Consider the following 13,449-nt stretch of genomic DNA (forward strand, 5'->3'; position numbering starts at 1 on the left):
GGTCATTGGCCCTCAACCCTAGAATTAGAATTACTTCAAATATTAGAATTACCTGGAGAATTTAAATACTGATGCCAGGCCTCTCACTTCTAGACGTCCTGATTTAATTGGGCAGGGCCTAATCCCAAGCATCAATTTGAAAAACAAAACAAAACACCACTCATCCCTTTGAATGTGCAGTCTGGATTGAGAACCACTGCTCTGGATATTATCAATTTAAATACAATATGAAAAAGAGAGAACATGTATTATGCTATGGGGGCATAATCAGCAAAACGACACAGAAAGTGACTAGGCAAAGGATCCCTGCTTAATTAAAGGAACGGATTAAAGCAATTTCCAAGGGAATTTGAAGGATTAACAGGCACATAGGGAGAAATTTAAGGGGAACATTACTTGAATCACACTACAAATAAGACTGTCTTTTTTAAGATGCCAAGAAAGGTCAAAGGAATCATCTCTGGTCAAAGAGAACATAACGGATTAAAGCGATTAAGAAAGTGAAGGGGATAATATTGGGAACTAAAACTAAATTCTGGCCGGTGGCTCACGCCTGTAATCCCAGCACTTTGGGAGGCCAAGGTGGGTGGCTCACAAAGTCAGGAGATTGAGACCAGCCTGGCTAACACGGTGAAACCCCGTCTCTACTAAAAATACAAAATAATTAGCCCGGTGTGGTGGCGGGTGCCTGTAGTCCCAGCTACTCTGGAGGCTGAGCCAGGAGAATGGTGTGAACCTGGGAGGCCGAGGTTGCAGTGAGCCGAGATGGCGCCACTGCACTCCAGCCTGGGTGACAGAGCAGAGACCGTCTCCAAAAAAAATAAACAAAAAATAAAAATAAAAAACTAAATTCTGTTAATGTCACACCGCTGGTTGACTGCTCTGGCCTAGTCTCAGCTACTAAATTTCTTCATACAGAACTGGCTCTGGTGGGTCCCTCCACTCACCTTTCCTGCTCGGTGCTCACCACCTCGGGACCCCTCCCTCCCTCATCAGAAAGCCCAGGCTCCACTAGTAGAAGTGCGCAGGCGTCACTGCGCACCCAGAAGCCGCGTGTCAGGCGTCACGTGTCAGGCGCCACGTGTCTGGCGCCTAGTGGCTGGAGGCCGTTGGAGCGCCTGCGCAGCTTTTCCGAACGCCCCACGCCAGCGCACAGCTATCCCAGCGTCCCAAGAGCCACTTCCTCGACAGGACGATGCTACAGCGGTTTTCAGCTTCCCTTCATCGTCACTCCCACACTCATTTGTAGCCACTGCTGCCGGTTTTTATATCCTTCTCCATCATGCATCGTGAGCCGGCGAAGAAGAAGGCAGAAAAGCGGCTGTTGGACGCCTCGTCTTTCGGGAAGGACCTTCTGGCCGGCGGAGTCGCGGCAGCTGTGTCCAAGACAGCGGTGGCGCCCATCGAGCGGGTGAAGCTGCTGCTGCAAGTGCAGGCGTCATCGAAGCAGATCAGCCCGGAGGCGCGGTACAAAGGCATGGTGGACTGCCTGGTGCGGATTCCTCGCGAGCAGGGTACGTAAAGGCAGGCCGCCCCGTCAGCCTCTCCTGGCGCCGCCGTCAGCTTCCCAGAGAAGAGGGGTGGCTGGGAGGGGCACGATTGTGGGCCCCACAACCATGGCTACAGCTGTAGGTAATGAATTTGCTTCTTACCCTTCCAGAATTTAGTTTCTGAACCTAACAGGCTCTGCTTTCCCAGGGCTGCCTTGGTCCTGACCAAGTCCTGGTACAGGGAAGACCACTGCCTTCTCTTTATCTAATCTGCTGCAGCGCGATTTACACCTTGGTACACCTGTACCAGGTCCAGAAGGAAAGTGGTTGACCTCCCAGGATTGAGGGACATGCCGTTAGGCACTCTGCTATAACTAGTGTTTTAAGTTGCTTAAATATTTGTTAATATAATCACCCCACTATGCTCCAGCATGGGCGACAGTGCGAGACCTTGTCTCAAAAACTGTATGTGTATTTGTTGAAATAGTACGTCTAAGAGAAGTACAAATATGGAAGCACTGGGGCCTCCCAGTACTCTGAAACCTATTAGTGAAAAGAGGTTCTGCTTATTCTTGAACTACTGAAGACCAAGGAGGCACTTCGTTCTGCCCAAAATTCAAGGGGGTGCTAAAACACACACACACACACAGACACACAACACATACACACACAAACCGTCAGTCATCAAGATAAAAAGTATTTTAAGGCCGGGCGCGGTGGCTCACGCCTATAAATCCTAGCACTTTGGAAGGCGGAGGCGGGCAAATCACTTGAGCTCGAACTCAAGAGTTCTAGATGAGCCTGGCTAACATGGCGAAACCCCGTCTCTACTAAATATACAAAAATTAGCCGGGCGTGGTGGCGCGCACCTGTAGTCCCAACTACTTGGGGCACACTGATGCGGGGGTTTCAGGGAACCCAGATCGCGCCACCGCACTCCAGACAGGATGAAGGAGTGAGACCCTGTCTCAAAAAAGCAAAACTTTAGGGTCCTTCCCTTTCCGAAGCCCCTCTCTTTCACTAGAGAGAGAGCTGTTCTCTTTTCTCTTTATTTTGTCTATTAAACCTCCACTCCTAAAAACAGAAGAAAAAAAAAAAAACAAGTTTGAACTATTTTAATACAATCTTTTAAAAAATCAAGTCATGGAAAAAAATTCATAACCAACACAATATGTACAAATTTAAAACAAAGATGGGCTCAGTATTACCAGCTTTTCTTTTTGCATCAAGTGCTGTCCTTATTTAAAATTTCATTTTTGTTCATCATGGATTTTTTCTATTAATATTGGAATGATTTAAAGGAATAAATAACAAAAGTGCTTGTAAACCATCGCTGCAAAATGGCTCCCAGGTTAGCTAAAGGGATAAGTTTATCAGATATTTTTTATAATCCACCCATATAGTTGGATTCAATAGAAAAATCTGTATGCTCTTTTAAAAAGAAATAGACCTATTTGTTGTGTATTCTCAACAAGAAATGAAGTGGCTTCAACTCCAGTGCAGACCTTTCTTTTAGTCCTGTTCTAGGGCCAGATACTATCCCATTCAAAAAAGCACCTTGTCCCTAGGAATGCTAGGGATGTGGTTACAACTCTTCCAGACCTGTGGCGTGGAGTATATGGGGTAAGGGGTAGAAACTTAATGCATCATCTGGGAGCTAAGCTCGGATCTTTCATAGTTTGCCTCTCTCCACTCTTTCATTTAATTAAAGCAAGCTTCTCATTTCCCCCGAGATTTTTTTCAGGAAAAGCAAGGAACCTGTCTCTTCTTTATTTATATTCTAAGACTTCTGACAAGAAGTAGGGGCCTGTTACTGGCTTTTCTGCTTTAAATATTTTGTCAGGTAAAATGAAGTATTCTGATCAGATAGGGCTGACTAGTGCTAATTTATTTTATATTTTAAATGTTTTTCACAATATTTAAACCTAAATATATTCAGTATGGCTCTTGTAAGTTCATGTCATTCTCAAATGTATCCTGGTCCCTGCTTTCTTTACCTTCCAAGATGAGAGCATCATAAGTAGAACTTGAAGATGTTTTCTGTTATATATAAAGCTTTATGAAGGTACCATGGTATATCCTATGCTAAGAGATCAGTAATTTACAACAAAGATACTATTGCCATCTAGAGGCAATTTTGGAAACTTGTGGGGCAATTTTTTTTATTTAGCACAGAGATAGAGGGGTGTAATCCTACGTTACAATGATATGAAAGGCAAGGGCCAGGGATGTTAAACGTCCTGCTGCTATATCCCAGCCAGTCATACACAGTGAAGATTCTGCAACCTGAATGACCTTTAGATCTCCCCATGCATATTCGTGTAGCAGTGAAACGTGTTTATGATTCTCTAAGCCTAGAAAGAACTTAACTCTGATTTACTTATAAACACACATTGTCTGGGGCATGGTTTTAGTATACACTGATTCCAGTAATGCAGCTACCATATAAGGAAGTAGAGGAAAGATTGTACTTTCTTCTCTTCAGAAGTTTACTAAGAGTTGTTCATGGTTGCAAAAAAACTCATGTCAGCAACTCTGCTTATAGTATTTGGTCATTTATAAAGGTTGAGTATCTGAAAAGCTTGGGACCAAAAGTTTTGGATTTTTTTATTTTTTCAGATTTTAGAATATTCACATTATATTTACCAGATGAGCATCCCTAATTTAAAATACAAAATGCTCGAATAAGCATTTCCTGTGCCCATCATGTCAGTGCTCAAAAAGTTTCAGATTTTGGAGAATTTTGGATTTTTGGATTAGTGATGCTCAACCTGTATCGTCTGTATTTGTAGCTATTGAATCTATGATGATTGTATGTGTACTTGTACACATGCTTATTTGATGTATTTCAAAATGTCAATATGCAGTTAATTACAAATGATTCTTTAAAAGTAGAGGCAAGCTTGACATTATATTTTGTTATGGTCATGACCTACCAACTTACTTATTTTAAAACATAAATTTCTTGCAATTTGCCTTCTCTTTCTTCTTTGAAAGTCAAGGCACATGCCCATCTCAAGTGTTCTGAAGATTGTTTTTATGTGTTCTCTAATTTTATTCACAACTTTTCCTTTCTTTAGGCAATGTGAAATGAGCTGGAGAAAGAGACATGAACTCAGAATTCACAACTAGATGCTCTCTAGTTTCTTACCTTATCTCTGCTTTCTTTCCATTACAAGGATAGATCTCTGTATTCTTGCCTTGAATATAGCTTTAAATATCGCTTTGAGTGTTTTTTGACACTTTTATAAGCTTTTCTTGGCTTATGAAAGCTTCTGGATTTATCCTTATGTTATTCTTAAAGATTTGTTATATTCTTTAGTTGGTTCTATCACCTTCCAACTTTGTATGTGTACTTCTATTTAATGCTGTTTAAACCTTTATTATGCAAATAATGCATAATTATTGTAGAAAATTAGCAAATATAAAGAAGCAAACAAAAAAAAAAATCACTGCTAAAGTCACCATAGTTAACATTTTGGTTTTTCACTGAGCAAAATATGCGTATGTAAATATGTGTTTAATCAAAGGAACTGTCTTATTAGTATATTGTAAATGTAGCCTTTTAAAGAACTGATCTTCTGGGTGTGGTGGCTCATGCCTGTAACCCCAGCACTTTGGGAGGCAGAGGTGGGCAGATCACTTGAGGCCAGGAGTTCAAGACCAGCCTGGCCGAGATGGTGAAACCCCCTCTCTACTAAAAATACAAAAATTAGCTGGGCATGGTGGCACATACTTGTAGTCCCAGCGACCTGGGAAGCTGAAGCACAAGAATCACTTGAACCTGGGAGGCACAGGCTTCAGTGAGCCAAGATTGTGCCACTACACTCCAGCCTGGGTGACAGAGCAAGACTGTCTCAGAAGAAAAAAAAAAAAAGATCCGTACAGTCTCATTGTTACAAGTCTATCAGAACTCTTCTCTTTTAGGAGTTCCATGTCATGAGTTTATCACCTTTCATCTAAGCATTTCCCAAGCCCATTTTTCTGAAGACTTAGAACAGTGAGTTTTTTTAATATCCTATGGTCCATCTTGAAGATGCTATTTTGGAGTATGGGAAGAAAATATTAGGTATTTTACTTATATGTACTTTAAGTAAAATACAAAATAAATTTTACTGATATTTAATATATAAATTGGCATTGTCACCTATGCTTGGGCCTAATGTCAGTTACATATCACAGGACATTAAGGGATCCTGAAAAAACGAGTGGGAGTTATACAGGGTAGAGGGAATGACAAGCACCCTTCCTCAATAATATATTATTGGTTATGTTTGCCCAATTAAGTGGATTTATAGATTCTATTATCAGGTTTTAACTAAATCCTCAAAACATGGACAAAACTTTGAAAAAGATTCTGCCATGAAAACCAAATCAAGGATAACACCAATATCAAATGATGAACCACAAGAAAAAGACATAGCTGATGCCATTTACTCCAAGAAATGGCATATTATTTCATCATTCAGATTACATTCAGTGTAGAAACAATGACAGTCTAATTGGACCTGAGACAAGAAGACTATTTGAAATATAGATTCCTATATACTGTTCTTAAAAATGAACCTCACCCTAAAAATGCCTTGAGATAATAGCAAGTGATGGTGTGAAAACATCATAATTAGCAAGATATTTGAAAATATTGTTTTTCGTCTTTTAAATAAATGTTTAACTTTGCTCTAGTATCCTCTAACATTCAAGTTTCCCTAACAACGCTATCGAAATAGCCTTTTATTATTTCCAATCTTCATATATTGTTTTTTTCTTTACAGTTTTTTATTGCTTACAGACATAGTTATTTGCTACCTATCTCCCTGGTCCCTCCCTCTTAAGATGTAAGCTCCATAAGATCAGGAACATCGTTCCTAGTGCTATCTCCAGCAGGCACAAAATGTCTGCTGTGGAGGAGGTACTAAATAAAAGTTTTTAAATGAAAAATCTTTATCTCATTCTTTAATTTATATTTTGGGTATGTTTGACAGACGTACATAATATGGTAGTATAGTTGCAAAGGTATATAATTTATTAATGTATACTATTTGGAAGTCATGACTTTTTTTTAATTGATAGGCATATCATCAAAACATGTTGAACCTTCTCTGCAAAAAAAAAAAAGTCAGTTTAGACTATGTATCCAAACATGCCTAACATTCTTGTTCTTGGCAAGGCCAGCCAATAAATGTCCCAGTAACTTTTTCCTGTCCCTTTTATTTCAATTCTTATTTATTTGTTCAAAATTAGGTTCAGAGCAGGTTTTTCTCATCCTTTTAAATATCGAAGAAATTTTTTTCTTAGGAATTAGGTCAGAAACTTTTAAACTTTTATTTATTTATTTTTACTTTTAACAGAGAAAGAGGTCAACATCACTATATTTTTCTGTACCAATTTTGTGATCTGTATTAGGAAACCATCCATTTATTCTGTATGACTAGAGAGTCAAAACATTCCTGCCACTGTATCACTTCTGCTTTAACCTTGTTTTATTCTAACCAAAAAATACTGTTTTATCCAAAATGGATTTTTATATAGAGGCATTAGAAGTGCAGTAACTCTAGACCTGGAGTTAAATGGACCTAGAACCAAGTCTCAGCCTTTCCCATACCTTGTAACTTTGAACAGTTTTTATTTAACCTTTCTCAGCCCCAGTTTCCTCGGTGGTATGCTGGTATAATAACTATACCTATCTGATATGGTAGTTGTGAGAATTAAAGAAGATAATGCATGTAAAATATTCAGTGTGTGTCTATACCATAGTTAGTGCTCAAGTAATTGTAACTAATGTGTATGTGTGTGTTCCTGAATTTATAAACATGTATTCCAGATGTTCATTTGTGAATGAAATAATTTGGGATAAACTTGCATTACACATAGAGTAGATTTTGTAGTCTATCCAAGGGAACTGGAACCTATGTAGTACATAGCATATCTAACTAGAGTTGAATTAAAACGCTGAAACCTGACTCCCAAATATAGTTAGAAATGCATTCAGAATTTTACTTAGGGGCTCCTCCTGCATTGTACTCTTAGCAGGGACATTAGAGTTTCTAACAGCAAGGTACAGCAGAGGCAAAGAAGGAAATAATATGATGTTTTAGTGTGATCTATGGCAAAAGAGATTAAAACATGAGTTCTTAACCTGACACCTGGAGCTTCAGGGAATTCAAGAATTCTGTGACATCCATGTAAAACTATTTTATGTATGTGAGATTTTATATTTTTTCTGGCCTAACCCATTAAGAATTGCCTGCTCTACTACTTTAACAGTTTTCCTATTACATTTCTAGGGATTTGTTTGTAAATTTTCATTGAGATACTGACATTTCTTTTGATGTAAATGGTTTTATTCATGCAAATACAATTTTTCTCGAAGGAACACATTCTTCAGCCAACTCTAGCAAACTTCTTTAGTCATAAATCTGACACTGTCATCATGGTCTCATGCTAGTTTCCAGATGTCTTTATCATTAAAACCTTCTGTTTATGTTCAGTACACTAGTCAAAGTTACAAACCTTTCTACTACTATTTTATTTTTTAGATAGGGTCCTGCTTCATCGCCCAGGCTGGACTGCAGGGCACAATCATGACTCAACTGCAGCCTGGAGTTTTGGTGTTCAAGAACTCCCACCTCAGTCTCCTCACTAGCAGGGAACACAGGCCACGCCACCATGGCAGCTAAGTTTGTTTGGGGTTTGTTTTTTTTAGAGACAGAGTCTCACTGTGTTACTCAGGCTGGTCTCAAACTTCTGGCCTCAAGCAGTTCTCCCTCTTCAGCCTTCCAAGTCATTGGAGTTACAGGCATGAGCCACCATGCCTGGCTCGTATTACTATTATATATGATACTCATTTTTATATACTCAGCAATATAATCATAATTACAGAATTATAACTAATAACTCCTAGCCTGAAACCCATAATATCTCATACCAGTCAGCTGAATTAGCCATTTCCAAAGTGGCCATTAATAGTTAAAAAGCGATGTGTAAAATAGGCTTCAAAAGAACTAGATTATTAGTTTTTTCCTTTAAACAGCTGATTTCAATTTTTTTTTTTTAGGACAGGGTCTCACTCTGTCCCCCAGGCTGGAGTGTGGTGGCACAATCACAGCTTAGTGCAGCCTTGGCCTCCCAGGGTCAAGTGATTCCCACCCCGGATTTAAGCAATTCTCATTCCTCAGCCTCCTGAGTAGCTGAGACTACAGACGTTGCACCACCACACCCAGCTTATTTTTTGTATTTTAGTAGAGATAGATTTCAGTGTGTTGCCCAGGCTGGTCTCAAATTAAGCTCAGGCAATCTACCTGGCTCAGCCTCCCAAAGTGCTACGATTATAGGTGTGAGCCACCACGCCTGGCTGAAATTGTTTAATTTCCATATAATTTGTGGTTTTGAGATATCTTCTTGATATTGACTTCTATTTTTATTCTGTTGTGGTCTGAGAGTATGGTTGGTATAATTTCAATTTTGTGTATTTATGGAGACTTGCTTTATGGCTTAGCATGTGCTCAATCTTGGAGTATGTTCCATGTGTAGAAGAGAAGAATGTAATTCTCTGGTTGATGGGTGGAGTATTCTGTAGATGTCTGTTAGGTTCGAATGGTCAAGTGTGGAATTTTATTTCTTTGTTCATTTTCTGCCTTGATGGTCTGATGCTGTTGGTGGGGTGTTGAAGTCCCCCACTCTTATTGTGTGACTGGCTAAGTCTTTTTGTAAGAGTAGAAGTACTTGTTTTATAAATCTGAGTGGTCTAATGTTGGGTATGTATATATTTAGGATAGTTAAATCTTCTTGTTGAATTGAACCTTTTTCATTATGTAATGCACATCTTTGTCCTTTTTATTTTTGCTGGTTTAAACTCTGTTATATCTCATATAAGAATAATGATCCCTACTCTTTTTTGTTTTTTATTTGCATGATCCTTTTCCAACCCTTTACTTTGAGCCTGTGGGTGTCATTACATGTGAGATTAGTCTCTTGAAGACAGCAGACAGATGCATCTTGTTTTTTATCCAGTTTGTCCCTCTGTACCTTTTAAATGGGCTGGTTAGATGTTTACAGTGAAGGTTAATATTTGATGTGTGAGATTTTGATCATATTGTGAATTTGTTAGCTGGTTTCTTTGTATTTTATATTGTGTGGTTGCTTTCTAGGGTCTCTTAGCTATGTTCTTAATAGTGTTTTCGTGGTAGCAGATATTTTTCTTTCATTTCCATGTGTAGAACTCCCTTAAGGATCTCTTGTCAACTGGTCTGGTGGTAACCAAATTCTCTTAGCACTTGCTTGCCTGGATAAGATTTTATCTATTCTTCATGTATAAAATTTAGTTTGGTGTGATATGATATTCTTGGTTTGAATTTTTCTTTAAGAATGCTGAAAATAGAACCCCAATCTCTCCTGGCTTATAATGTTTCTGCTGAGAAGGCTACTGTTAGCTTGACGAGTTTCTCTTTGTACATGATCTGACCTTTTCCTTTAGCTCTCCTTAAGATTTTTTCTTTAGTGTTGACCTTGGACATTCTGGTGACTATATCCTTGATGATGTTCATTTTGTCCAGTATCTCACAGGTGTTCTCTGGATTTCTTGTATCTGGACAAAGATTAGGGAAATTTTCTTGAATTATTTCATCAAGTATGTTTTTTGGATTGTTTGCTTTTTCTTTTTCTCTCTCAGCAATGCCAGTATCTTGCAGGTTTGGCTGCTTTATATAATCTTATATTTCTCAAAGACTTTGTTCATTTATTAAAATTCTTTTTTTCTGTATTTTTGTCTAACTGGGTTAGTTAAAAAGACCAGTCTTCAAGCTCTGCATTTCTTTCTTCTGCTTGGTCCAGTCAATTGATAATTTTTAATTGTATTTTGAAATTTCTTAATTAAGCTTTTCAGTTCCATAAGATCTGATTGATTTCTTTTGAAGATATTTATCTCTTCTTTCATTTCCCAGATTACTTTAGAAGTTTGTGTCTCTTTTCAACCGTCTTTTGGATCTTGTTGAGCTTCCTTGCAATTCATGCTTTGAATTCTTAGTCATTTCTGAGTTTCCATTTTGGCTAAGAACCATTGCTTGACAGCTAGTGTGATCCTTTGGTGTTGTTATTACATTCACAATTTTTGTGGTGCCCGATTTCTTGCCCTGTTCCTTCTCATCTGGGGACGCTAGTGCTTCCAATTTTTGTAGTCATTTTAATGCAGGTAGGATTTTTGCTGCTTCTATGGGCTATGGGATCCCACCTACAGGTCAGTAGATGGCATATACAGCTAAGTCAACTGAGGCAAACACAGCTACATGTATACTTAACCCTTATTTACTGGGAGAAAGGATGGGCCAGACTGATGATTCAGGTGAGCAGATGGTCAGAATGCCTGGAAATCTGCCTGGTTGTGGAGCAGAGACAGCCCCACTTTACCATAGTGTCTGCCCAGGAAAGATGGGGCAGCTCAGACTGCTGATCATGGCAAGTAGGTGCTCTGCCTGCCTGAGTGTGAAGCTGAGAAAGTCCCCTCCACACAGATCTCTGCAAAGGAAGGGTGGGGTGACTCAGACTGCCAATGCAGGTGAGCAGGTTCTTTGAATACCTGGAGATCTGCCTGTGTGTGGAGCAGAGAGGGTCCCACTGCACCACAATCTCTGCACAGAAAGGGTAAGGTGGCTGAGGCTGCTCATCTAAGTGAGTGGGTGCTCCAAATGCCCGGAGATCTCTTCAGTTTGTTTCATCAGTTTTTTAAAACTTTTTGGCGTACAGATCTTTCACCTCTTTGGTTAAATTTATTCCTAATGTTTTGTTTATGCTATTGTGAATGATATTGTTTTATTACTTTTTCAGGTAGTTCATTGTTAGTATATAGAAACGTGATTGATTTTTCTGTGTTGATTTTATACCCTGAAACTTTACTAATTGTTAGTCTAATAGTTTGTTGGCATATTTAGAGTTTTCTGTATGTAAGATCATGTCATCTGCAAACAGAGACAGTTTAACTTCTTTTTAATTTGGATACTTTTCTTTTTTTCTTTTTTTTTGCCTAATCACTCTGGCTAGAACTTAAGGTACTACATTGAATAAAAGTGCAAAAGTGGATCCCTTTGTCTTATTTCTGATCTCAGAGGAAAGTTTTCAGCTTTTCTCCACTGAGTATGATGTTATCTGTGAGCTTGTCATATATGACCTTTACTATGTTACAGTACATTGCTTCTATACCTAATTTGTTGAAAGTTTTTATTAGGTAAAGATAAATTCTGTCAGATGCTTCTTCAGCATTTTTTGAGATGCTCATACGGTTTTTGTCCTTCATTCTGTTAATGTGGTATATTACATTTACCAATTTGTGCATGTTGAGCCATCCTTGCATCCCAAGGATAAATCCCACTTGATTGTGGTGAATGATCCTTTTATCACTATATTGAATTCAATTTGGTAGTATTTTGTTGAGGATTTCTGCATGTTTGTTCATTGGAATATTGGCCTGCAATTTTCTTTTCTTGTAGTATTTTGGTTGGCTTTGGTACCGGGATAATGTTGGCCTTGTAAAAGGAATTTAGCAGAATTCAGCTGTGAAATCATCAGATCCTGGGCTTTTCTTTATTGTTAAGTTTGTGATTACTGATTCAGTCATTGTTGGTTTGTCAAATGTTTATTCATGATTCAGACTTGGTAGATTATGTTTCTATAAATTTATCAGTTTCATCTATATTATTTAATTTCTTGGTATATAATTGTTCATAGTAATCTCTTATGACCCTTTGTATTACTGTAGTATTAGTGGTAATGTCTCTTCTTTCACTTATAATTTCACTTATATTAGTCTCCTCTCTTTTTTTCTTAAGTCTAGCTAGAGGTTTGTCAATTTGGTTTGTCTTCTTCTAATAAAATACCAACCAGCACTGGATCTGAAAAAAATAAACTCTTAATTTGATTGATATTTCTCTATTACTTTTTATAGTCTTTGTTTCATTTATTTCTGCCATTGAAACCAGCTCAGTTGGCCCATGGAACTGATGTTTATTGTTTATCATTAATAAACCAAGAAATTGACCTTTTCAGTCTTAAAACTTGAGAAACTCGTATTTGTCGTATCTGAGTTCCTTTCTCAGGAAACCAACCTTTGGGCCTCCCAGATAGTATCAAAGAACTGAAACTTACCAGATCACCACATCTGGACATTGAGACACTGACCCCTCACCTGTCATGATTGCCTGATTGATTACCTGTTGACCAAGTCATTCTTCTTATTCCTCCCTAATTCTTGCTTTCCCACACATAGTTGCATTTATTTTCTGCTATATAAACTCCTAATTTTAGTGTGTGAAAGAGATGGATTTGAGATTGATCTGTTCTCCTCAGACATAGCACCCAAAAAAGCCTTCTTCCCTGGTAATACGCATCATCTCTGTGATTGACTTTCTGTGCAATGAGCAGCAGGACCTAGACTAAACCCTTGGCATTTTGGTAACACTAATTTTTATTATTTCCCTCCTTCTTCTAACTTTAGACTTAGTTGTTCTTTTTCTAGCTCCTTGTGGTATAATAATAATAGGTTATTTGAGATCTTTCTTCTTTATGCACATGCATTTATTGCTATAAACTTCTCTCTTAACTGCTTTTGATGCATCTATAAGTGTTGGTATGTTGTGTTTCCATTTTATCCCAAGATTTAATTTTCCTCTTCATTTCTTCTTTGACCCATTAGTTGTTAAGAGCATGTTGTTTAATTTCCACGTATTTGTGAACTTTTTAATTATCTTCCTGTTTAAAAATTGTTAGGGCAGTTTCTTTTTTTAATAAAGCATCTGTTATAATAATTTTAGAACTTTTCTGTGATTTGTTTCTCCAGAAATCCAGGCCTAGAGTAGAGTTTTGGAGTCAGACAGAAAGCCTGATTTTAAGTCTTGGCTGGCTAGTAATCCTCAGACAGTTTTTCTTTTTTCTTTTCTTTTTTTTTGTTTTTTGTTTTTTGTTTTAAAGACAG

General features: G+C 38.1%; 1 protein-coding gene across 2 annotated transcripts in view; it reads left to right on the forward strand.

Annotated features, from left to right (window-relative positions):
• The first annotated feature begins 1,122 nt into the window (after positions 1-1,122).
• Positions 1,123-13,449, forward strand: part of SLC25A31 (solute carrier family 25 (mitochondrial carrier; adenine nucleotide translocator), member 31) — a 35,273-nt gene continuing 22,946 nt past the window's right edge. For both annotated transcript variants that reach the window (XM_011935592.1, XM_011935593.1), the window contains exon 1: positions 1,123-1,514. In XM_011935592.1, coding sequence (XP_011790982.1) covers positions 1,283-1,514 — 232 coding nt within the window. In that variant the 5' untranslated portion in view covers positions 1,123-1,282. The remainder of the gene's footprint in view (positions 1,515-13,449) is intronic.

The sequence above is a fragment of the Colobus angolensis genome, unplaced genomic scaffold (assembly GCF_000951035.1).
Source record: "Colobus angolensis palliatus isolate OR3802 unplaced genomic scaffold, Cang.pa_1.0 Scaffold145, whole genome shotgun sequence".
In the NCBI taxonomy this organism is placed as follows: domain Eukaryota; kingdom Metazoa; phylum Chordata; class Mammalia; order Primates; family Cercopithecidae; genus Colobus; species Colobus angolensis.